The sequence below is a fragment of the Mya arenaria genome, chromosome 13 (assembly GCF_026914265.1).
Source record: "Mya arenaria isolate MELC-2E11 chromosome 13, ASM2691426v1".
In the NCBI taxonomy this organism is placed as follows: domain Eukaryota; kingdom Metazoa; phylum Mollusca; class Bivalvia; order Myida; family Myidae; genus Mya; species Mya arenaria.
In genome coordinates this window covers 48,602,400-48,613,362 of record NC_069134.1, presented here as the reverse complement: position 1 = coordinate 48,613,362, position 10,963 = coordinate 48,602,400, and the positions used below count along the sequence as shown (strand labels likewise).

The window sequence follows — 10,963 nt, the reverse complement described above, 5'->3', positions numbered from 1 at the left end:
TTGGTTGAAGAGTACTGCTCAAATGTTTACCTTACTTGTTTATTCCATGTTATATTGCGTTATCTTACTTTGTTCTGTAAGAGTATTTTTCTGATGTTATTATCAAAGAAGTAGATGGATTGTAACACAATTGTTACAGCAACTATTCAAGTGGATGTTGGAATTTCATATTAAGTGTTGAGATAATGTATCTTTTAAGAGGACTTGTTCTGAGTGTGCTGATTGGACACTGTTTTACAGTGTTCAAATTCAGTTTTGGAGATAATGACGACGACGACGACGAGGACGACGATGGGCCTGTGATATTTAATTATAACCAGTTTTTGAAGAAACCACATTCCGTGCGTGTTGATTCGAAATCTAAAGTAGAAACGTTAGGCCGCGTTTTCAAAGGTAAGAACGTAGTTTATCAAGGACGAACAGAACAGAACAGAATTACTCATTTATTGAACTTGTATACAGGAAACCTAGCCCTAAGTTCGCAATAACTCTTAAGCGTAATTCAATTAAGTATCTTATTTTCATATAGCAAAATTATTCACCTTTACAGAACAAAAAGTAGTTACTACTAATATATCTCAAATATTGTTTCCTACAAACGTCCTAGAAATAAATAAAAAAAAGCCAAATTTCACAACTCATACCCAATCAAAAGGATTATGTGGAGCTTTATTCTGTTATAAAGGACTGGTGCCTATAATGTATACATTTTCGAACACATGGTTATAAGGACCTGCGTCTATGTGTATACCAGTATACCATATGCAGGTTATAAGGGACCGGCGTCTATGTGTATACCATATACAGGTTATAAGGGACCGGCGTCTATGTGTATACCATATACAGGTTATAAGGGACCGGCGTCTATGTGTATACCATATACAGGTTATAAGGGACCGGCGTCTATGTGTATACCATTTACAAGTTATAAGGGACCGGCGTCTATGTGTATACCATATACAGGTTATAAGGGACCGGCGTCTATGTGTATACCATATACAGGTTATAAGGGACCGGCGTCTATATGTATACCATATACAGGTTATAAGGGACCGGCGTCTATGTGTATACCATATACAGGTTATAAGGGACCGGCGTCTATGTGTATACCATATACAGGTTATAAGGGACCGGCGTCTATGCGTATACCATTTTCAAGTTATAAGGGACCGGCGTCTATGTGTATACCATTTACAAGTTATAAGGGACCGGCGTCTATGTGTATACCATATGCAGGTTATAAGGGACCGGCGTCTATGTGTATACCATATACAGGTTATAAGGGACCGGCGTCTTTAATGTTTACATTTTCGAACATATTGTGTCGATGTGTATACCATATACAGGTTAAAAGGGACAGGCGTCTTTAATGTATACATTTTCGAACACATTTTGTCGATATGTATATCATATACAGGTTATCAAGGACCGGCGTCTTTAATGTATACATTTTCGAACACATTTTGTCGATATGTATACCATATACAGGTTATCAAGGACCGGCGTCTTTAATGTATACATTTTCGAACACATTTTGTCGATATGTATACCATATACAGGTTATAAGGGATCGCGCGGCGTCTAAATGGTATACATTTTCGAACACATTTTGTCGATGTGTATACCATATACAGTTTAGTAGTGTGACGTCAGAGTGCCACTGTTAATTAATTGAATAAATAATCATTCGAATGAAGAAACAACATATGAATTATATTTAATTTTTATATCGAGGTTTTCTCTGATTTCGAAGGAGCATTTTTTACGTAGTTTCACGGAGAACCATACTCATTTTTTTTAAATACTGTTTACGAGTCTATGAGAGTGAACTTGCGCAGTTTCACGTTCCATAAAAACTTAAGAAGTTGACTTGCAAGCTTTGAGGATTCTGCACTGATTTCCAACAGTCATAGAGGGAATTAAATTGATTTAGTTTAGATCGCAATATATTTATTTCACCGATCGAGCACCAATAGCTGTACATCTCACGAATGGCGTAGCCATGAGTGACAGATCACTTCTGGTTATCTGGCATCGGTGAAATTGCGTCCCAGCTCTGTGCGCGCTGACGTTTGATTTGGGACTTAAGGGCGGGATGAAATTTTCAATAAAGTAAGAAATAGCAAATTGATATTTTCAATGAATAAAACAGTGAAATATCACTTCTTTATTTTACTAATAAATATCTATAAACCAGCGGGAGGCAAATGATTAAAGGTGGTATTTATACAATTCTTCTGTATTTTACTGTTACTGTGTATATATAACGAATCTATTAAGTGCATATTATTACATCTGTATCTTAACAATCTCAACTAGGTCATATTCAGGACCTGAAGGATGGATCGGGAGGGGCTCTGGACCTCCTTTTCCTGGTGGACAGCTCCACCAGTGTCGGCAAAAATAACTTCGTTGAGGAGGTCAAATTTGTCAAGAAACTGTTGTCTGATTTTACCGTGGACGTGAATGATACACGCGTATCCGTGATCACTTTCTCGTCACGAGAGCGCGTCATACGTCACATTGACTACTTGGACGACGCGGAGAACTTCCGGCACAAATGCTCCCTCGTTGACGATCTTAAGAGGATCGATTACAGCGGAGGCGGCACGTACACAAGAGGGGCTTTGTTGGAGGCACAGGTATAGCATCTAAAAATTACTTCCACAATCGGAATGGGTGGCGATGATAGCCACGGCATTTAGAAATAGTGAAAAAATATTGTATAGGCAAAGGAAATGAACCTATACTCATGTTATTTTTGTTTTTTCAACCGGGGAAAGGAAGGGCGATGAATGCTCAAAGGACATTAGGAGAAAGAATGCATATTCTGGTTGTCTATGAGGTGAAGCTCAGGCAACTATATGGCTTCTTGTAAATTGCAGATGTTGTCTAAAGTTCACAACTGAAACAAGGACATTTGACGTTTAAGATGTCACCAATATTAACAATTGTAGTGTAAAATCTGATTTAAATCTGAATGACGGCTGCCGAAAATTAATCAATTCATGTGCGTGTGGCGATCAATGACGCAAATTTTCATGCTATTGCTATATGCTGTCAGAGAAGGGATGCCTCTTAGTTTTCCTTTAAACCGATTAATTTTGTAAATGTAAACGTATTCTTTCTTTCGCAGAAAGTGCTCCGCAACGCCCGACCGGAAGCTAGTAAGGCAATCTTCCTGCTGACAGACGGTTTCTCCAACGGCGGCGACCCTCGTGGAGAAGCGCGGCAGCTGCGCGCGAGCGGCGTGAAGATTTTTACGTTTGGCATCCAGAACGGAAACGTCTTCGAGCTGTACGACATGGCATCCACGCCGAAGAACGAGTCCACGTACATCTTAGATAGCTTTGAGGAGTTTGAGTCGCTCGCCAACAGGGCGCTGCATGAAGGTACTACTGAATAATTTGTTTATGCTTATTTTGATTACATCGACTGTGATACAAGTTATTACCATACTATAACGTGTGTTCCATCTATGGTGTTCGGCTTGGGACTAGCCATTTGAGTACCCTTGAACTGAGGGATTAAGCGGATCAATGTCCGGCTTGATATCCACACGTCCTCCTCCCACGCGTCCAGGCCAGAAATCGCAGCCCCTTACTCTTGGTGAGAAGCGGGTGCGCTTACCACTGTTTTTTGTTCTTATTTGACTCGGATCATATCGGGGTCTGCCTAGCAAATCAATTTAAGAAACCTGTTGTGATACAAATGCAGTTATGCATTGTTGTCTCGGTTCCCGAAATCATACTTCAATACCTTTTAACAGATCTGAGCAGTGGGAAGTATGTTGACCAGCCGGTCCGGAAGTGTAACCGACTGTGTGTGGGTCGGGACTGCTGTGACTCGATTGCCACGTGCAAGTGTGGCACCCACACCGGCAAATACGAGTGTCTTTGTCCGCGTGGTTACTATGGGAACGGGCTACGGGGAGGATGCCATGGTAAGTGAATATCAGCTAACCCTTTTCAAAAAGTATAGTGTATTCATATATAGATCATAATCATTAATAGTTGGTTGGTTAGTTGGCAGATAGTTGGTATAAGAACGATCGAATGATTGCTTGACTGATTTATTAATGTATTAGCTGGTTTTAAAAATAATTAATGGCTGGCTGATGAATGGGTGAATGTATAGATGGATGGATGGATGGATGGATGGAGGGCAAACTCCGCGCAGTGTTACTTCCCTTGCAGTACAGTAATCACTGCCACCACAAGATTTTCATCCAAAATTGGATGAAAACTTTTAATGGCATTTTTTTTAATCATATATATTTATTCTTATATCCTTTCTTAAATAATTACTTTACGCCAGTTGATAGGCATAATATGTTTTATAAAAAAATAACAATTAAAAAAAACATTCGGAAATGTTCGGTCTTTTTTCAAATTGAAAGTAGGATTTACAAATTACAATATCAACATGGATGTGTTGTTAGCTATTCAGACATGTATCGAACGTTTTGAACCAGGATTGCAAGCAAAACCAAAACAAATCGAATGTTATTTTCTAAACAAATGAAACATGTTGCTGGAATTTCTTTTAAAGGTGTTCCGTCCATTTTGTAAATTGCAATCACGTGCCGTTTTATCTATCATCACGTGATATTTGTGAAGGCAGTGATTACTGTACTGCAAGGGAAGTAACACTGCGCGGAGTTTGGATGGAGGGAAGGAGAGAGGGAGGAAGGGAGGGAAGAAGGGAGAGACGGACGTACCTCTTGATTGGCTGATCGATTACTTAATAGCAAGTTTCTCATGCCAGTATTTTAAAATTGAAGGTGCATTTCAGCCTGTCCCACGGGCACGTACAAATCTCATGACCGTCCTGGTGACGTACGCACATGTGTCAAATGCCCGGATGAAAACCACGTGACGGTACCGGGCGCCACGTCCATGGAACAGTGTGTATGCCGGAAGGGCTATCGAAACTTCGTTGATGGATGTGCAGGTTTTGATTAGTTTTCTATAGTAACTTAGTGTTAGTATTAAATGGCATTTTCTTACACTGAATATTTTAAAAAATGCAAGCTACTTCCTAGTTCCTTCTCGGATATTGCTGCTGCTGATGGTGATGATGATGATGACGATGGTGGTGGTGGTGATGATGGTGCTTGTGGTGCTGATGATGTTGCTGCTGATGATGATAACTGTTTTGATATATGACTGATTTTTTTTCTTACTTTTTTGGAAATAAAGTTATACGTATGTATCACTACGCTAGTTCTGAAGTGCCCAACCCTGTACGTACCTAAGAATGGCTATTTCGTGAACGACAAGTGTAAGAGCGTGTTTAACGCGGCGTGCGGACTGCGGTGTAAGCCGGGCTACGAATTACGGGGCTCCAGTCTCCGCATCTGCCGGGAGGATGGGTCATGGTCCGGGACGGAGACGAAATGCATCAGTAAGTATCTTTTACCGCCTATTAAAACGATATTCAGCGTTTGTACGTATGGTTAAAACATAATGTTCTTCGTGTTTTATACTACACACAAGTTATGTACACCCAGGTTATATACTACACACAGGTTCTGTAGTACACCCAGGTTCTGTACTACACCCAGGTTATAGATTACACACAGGTTCTGTACTACACCCAGGTTATAGATAACACACAGGGTCTGTACTACACCCATGTTATAGATTACATCCAGGTTCTGTATTACACCCAGGTTCTGTACTACACCCAGGTTATAGATTACACACAGGTTCTTTACAACACCCAGGTTATAGATTACACACAGGTTATGTCCTACACCAAGGTTATAGATTACACACAGGTTCTATACTACACCCAGGTTATAGATTACACACAGGATCTGTACTACACACAGGTTTTGTACTACACCCAGGTTATAGATTACACACAGGTTCTATACTACACCCAGGTTATAGATTACACACAGGATCTGTACTACACACAGGTTATGTACAACACCCAGGTTATATATTACACACAGGTTCTATACTACACCCAGGTTATATATTACACACAGGTTCTATACTACACCCCGGTTATAGATTACACACAGGTTCTATACTACACCCAGGTTATAGATTACACACAGGATCTGTGCTACACACAGGTTTTGTACTACACCCAGGTTCTGTACTACACCCAGGTTCTGTAGTACACCCAGGTTATAGATTACACACAGGTTCTATACTACACACAGGTTATAGATTACACACAGGATCTGTACTACACACAGGTTTTGTACTACACCCAGGTTATATGCTACACACAGGTTCTGTACTACACCCAGGTTATAGATAACACACAGGTTCTGTACTACACCCAGGTTATAGATTACACCCAGGTTATAGATTACACCCAGGTTCTGTACTTCACCAAGGTTATAGATTACACACAGGTTCTGTACTTCATCCAGGTTATAGATTACACACAGGTTCTGTACTACAACAGGTTATATACTACACATATATTATAATGGCACCCCAAATGTTTAAGTCACATTATTAACTCACATCTGTTCTCCCAGTGAAGACGTGTCCGGCGCTCATGAAACCTAAGAACGGGAACATGATCTGCACGACGGACGATTTCAGCTTCAACACAGTCTGCCGCTTCACGTGCGACACCGGATATAAGCTAGTCGGCTCGAGAAAACGAACTTGCCTTGCTATCGCGTACTGGACGGGAATTAACACGAGGTGTAGAGGTAAATGACGTATGAAATTGAATGCTCCCATAGTGGAATAGCGGTACAACCCTCTCCCTTAAATTTAGATACAAGTTATGCCCCCTCTTCTCTTCTCGAAACATGCGTGACATCACACGTCATGAGATCATTAAAGATAAAACGTCTGAAATAATCACCTTCAGTAACGATTTTTTCGGCTAACTCTTGCAGAGATCACTTGTCGCCCTTTACCGGTGGTCCGTGACGGCAGCGTATATCCGCCAGCGTGCGTGGCTGGTGACGTCACGTTCGGTACCACGTGCTCTGTCACGTGTCACCATGGATACAGCCTCGTGGGGCCATATGGCCGACAGTGTCTGCCAGAAGGCATGTGGACGCCCGCAACCGAGGTCAGCCAGTGCGTTGGTAAGTCAGAAACATTTAATTCAATATAAGCATCTGGTTATGCAGAAATGTTCAACTTTTAAAACAACATAAACATCATATTGAACTCCATTTAATACTATTTTAGTTTTTGAATAATTTTGAAGTACATTTTTATTGATGAAATTTGTTGAAGGGATAATGATTTTGATAGCAACGTACATTGTTTTCCCCATTACCGTTTTAGCTGGGTCTATTACCAAACATTTACCCGCTGTTTATTTGTGTTTGTAGACACGTCACCACCATTCATCACGTGTCCATACAATATTGAGGCTGACACAGACGTGAACGAGAACACTGCTACTGTCTCCTGGCAGGTATAGTGCTACTGTTGCATACATTGTAAATGATTATCCTGAAAACGACACTTAAAAAACACAACATACCCCCTCCCCGCCAAATCCCAAGTATACGAAACGAAAAAGTCTCTTGAAAATAACATCGGGGCCCGAACGTTCGATAAAAAAAATCGGCGCCGCATTTTACACAGACAGCTGATCAAAAATAGACAAATATGGCTGCAGTTTATACGCGTAAGTTTACTGTTTTCGGAATATATTATATACCAGAAATAGAAGTTGTTTTAAACTGTTACCATGTGTACATTATATGTTCGCCATTGCTTTTAATAATGTCAGTGTGTCAACAAGATATGTGTGTGCATGACGTGCATTTAACAAAAGTTTAAATTCAAAACGTTACCGTCTTGAAGCTTTCCATTTCGGCTTTTATTATCGTCTAGTTCTCGGAATTATGCTAGAGCCTTTGTAAATTAATACATAGTAATTTATTTGAAACCCTTTTTGGAATTTGTTGTCAAGTTGTTTTTACTTCAGTTAACTTAAATGACATCCGAGGTACCTACAGTATCGTTGAGTGCAATTAATATACTGTAGGTTTATATAGCATTTATTCTAGGCATGTATGTGTGTGTAAGGTTGACGAGTGGTTTACGACTTAGCCTGTTAATCCGTCGACCCTGGTTCGATACCCCAAACCGGCTAGATATCTTTGTTGTTTTTGAAAGGTTTATCTTAGATTAGTAAATGCTATCTTTTTAATTCAATTGTTCTGCCAAACATCATTGACAGTGAAGACAAATGTTAATACCATGTCATTATATGATTAAAATAATGCATTCAAAATAGGTTTGATATGTTTATAATTAGTTGTGCCCCCCATTTAGAAAGTCCTGGATCCGCCACTGTTTTCCAACTACCAAAATTTAATGTTTTACACACGACTTTTTATACATGATACAACATAATTAAATATTGAGATAGTATATCACAGTTTTGCTTTTAGCTAAACTTATTTCGGGAATGTGTAGGTAAGATTAGAAAAATATTTCAAGAAAAAGCATCAAATTCATCAAAAACAATTCTTAGAATACCCTCGATGTTACTTGGAATTGCAGCCACGTATAACGCTTGTCCGTATTGACATATACAAAACAGTTAAGTGATCATGGAACACACGGCAGTGTAAAATGAAGCCAATGGGCGCGGGCACTCTAACAATTCTTAAACAACAGCTTCTAGCAGTAAACGCAATTTATATAAACATAAAAAATCCAGGTGCCGCTAACAGTAGACAACTCCGGCTGCGTGCCCCTGTTATCTTCCATACCTGCAGTGATGCCGCCAGAAAAGTTTTCCGTCGGCACGACTAAGGTCACGTACATTGCAGAGGACCTGAACAATAACAAGGCCGATTGCCACTTCTACATTGTGGTCAAAGGTATGTTTTTTCCAAACTCTGGATGCACAAGTATATTACAATAAAAACATTGTTCTGATAATTGTATATATATATATATATATATATATATATATATATATATATATATATATATTGGACTGATGGAACAAAAAAAAGCGTAGTGGACATCCCTGTCTCATTCCGTAATATATGCATGTTCTTCCTCTCACAAATAACACAAGAAAAATAAACAATTAATTAAAAGCCGACATGATAACATCGCCACATGAACCCACAAAGACTCACACCAACTTTCGGTTGAATCAAAACTGTAAATACTATCAAATGCATTGCGAAAATCAATAATTTAACCATTGGCAGACCACCAGAAGCCGACAATAGACCGTTGTTTTTCTCCCTTACCGATTGTCTCCCCTGATGAGTACGGCGTCGTCAGCTGGGAAGAGCCGCTCTTCAGGTTGGTAGATGCAAAATGTAATGTGTACTGACTTAGAAGTAAATGTCTATGCAATGTTTGTTCCAAATATGATTATGTCATGTTGTCAAGCTGACTGTTCATTTATGAATTTTACACAGTTTTGTTATTCCATACGATTATTATAAATAGCCTTGGGTACTATCGGTTTAAATGGAGAGTATGACATTTACACACGAACTAGATTAGGAATCATTTCAATGTTGTTGTTTTTTAATTATACGCGGTAACTTTTTTGCTTCGACCACAGTGACAACTCGGGCGAGGAGGTTCGTATCCGGCGCTCCCATGCGCCTGGGCTGTTTCCTCAGGGCGTTACAGAGGTCGTCTACACGGCGTACGACTCCAGCGGAAATAGCAACAACTGCACTCTCAAGATAAACGTTATTCGTATGTTTCGTTTGTGTTACATAAGAATCATTTTGATATTATTATGAACACGAGCATTTCAAACTCGAATCGTCGGCATATGTCTGCCAAAACTGAACAATGTAATTTAAGTCAATATCATGTTGGAAATAGGGTAGTAGTGTTAGCTATATTTCCCACTAGATGTACAATATACTCACATTTTCGAATTAGATCACTTGCAAAACCAAACTTACAGAACAGAGTGCATAATTATATGTACGTATTCTCTATACTTAAAGCCCATCCGTGCGAGTACCCGCCCGTACCCCTGAACGGGAACCGCACGTGTTACGAGGACAGTCAGGGTGTGATCTGCTCATTCACGTGCAGGCCCAGCTACGGTTTCGCCGTGCAGCCCGCCCGCCAGTACACATGTGCCTTTGATAACATCTGGGAGCCGAAAGACATGATGCCCATCTCGGACTGCTCCGGTAGGTCACTACCATAATTATACTAGTAGATTAGATCAGTAGTCCAGCACTCTCAATGTAATGTATCTACAGGCATTGCCTAAACATCCCAAATATGAATTTGTTTACTCTTATAAACTTGCAGATATATAAATCACCACTTAAACGGGGGTTTCGTGCACATCACCAGTACTATAAATATGAAACTGTCAATCATGATAGCAGATGCCCTGAAATGGCTGCATGTATAACAATTGTGGTCCTGAATGTAACGCAAACCTGAATGATTCGCTATTGTTTTGTTAATATAAACTCATCGCAAACCTTATAATATGTTTTACGTTTTAACAGCTCTTGAATTGGCCAACGAGCTCATTCAACCTGCATCGTTCACGTTCGCGGGGCTCGTGGCATGTCAGGAGAGGGTTGAGCTCGCCCGGCTAGAGAAGGACTTTGAGAGAAAGATCACCAAACGGGTAAATACGGCCTGCAGGTATCTGCTGCAACCTTGAGGTTGTTGATCACGGGTGCGGATCTAACATCTGGAACAGGACTTCATATTGTTGTTCCGCTAGCGCAGTTGATAACGCCGTCAAGCTTTACCAATAAGTTTCTCGACCTGATTTATGGGTTTGGTGTGTTGTCAACAAGCCGGACAAGTTGATATCCTTCTGGTTCTGATCCGTTTTCTTCCGAAAGACAAAAAACACACCCTCGCTTTACGCCATGCCAACGACATACAAATATTGTCGACCTGGATCGTAGATCGACATTGTAAAATAAATATTAAGTGGGCATAGCTTACAAACGGCCCTTGCTTGAGTCTATGTAACATAATGTGATGATATATAA

General features: G+C 40.1%; 1 protein-coding gene across 1 annotated transcript in view; it reads left to right on the top strand.

Annotated features, from left to right (window-relative positions):
- LOC128214027 (sushi, von Willebrand factor type A, EGF and pentraxin domain-containing protein 1-like) overlaps nt 1-10,963 on the top strand; it is a 33,392-nt gene continuing 22,429 nt past the window's right edge. The window contains exons 1-14 of the mRNA XM_052920241.1: nt 1-393; nt 2,320-2,642; nt 3,137-3,392; nt 3,770-3,943; nt 4,795-4,953; nt 5,227-5,406; nt 6,506-6,685; nt 6,878-7,072; nt 7,325-7,410; nt 8,671-8,833; nt 9,176-9,272; nt 9,541-9,680; nt 9,941-10,132; nt 10,463-10,587. Coding sequence (XP_052776201.1) covers nt 186-393; nt 2,320-2,642; nt 3,137-3,392; nt 3,770-3,943; nt 4,795-4,953; nt 5,227-5,406; nt 6,506-6,685; nt 6,878-7,072; nt 7,325-7,410; nt 8,671-8,833; nt 9,176-9,272; nt 9,541-9,680; nt 9,941-10,132; nt 10,463-10,587 — 2,478 coding nt within the window. The 5' untranslated portion in view covers nt 1-185. The remainder of the gene's footprint in view (nt 394-2,319; nt 2,643-3,136; nt 3,393-3,769; nt 3,944-4,794; nt 4,954-5,226; nt 5,407-6,505; nt 6,686-6,877; nt 7,073-7,324; nt 7,411-8,670; nt 8,834-9,175; nt 9,273-9,540; nt 9,681-9,940; nt 10,133-10,462; nt 10,588-10,963) is intronic.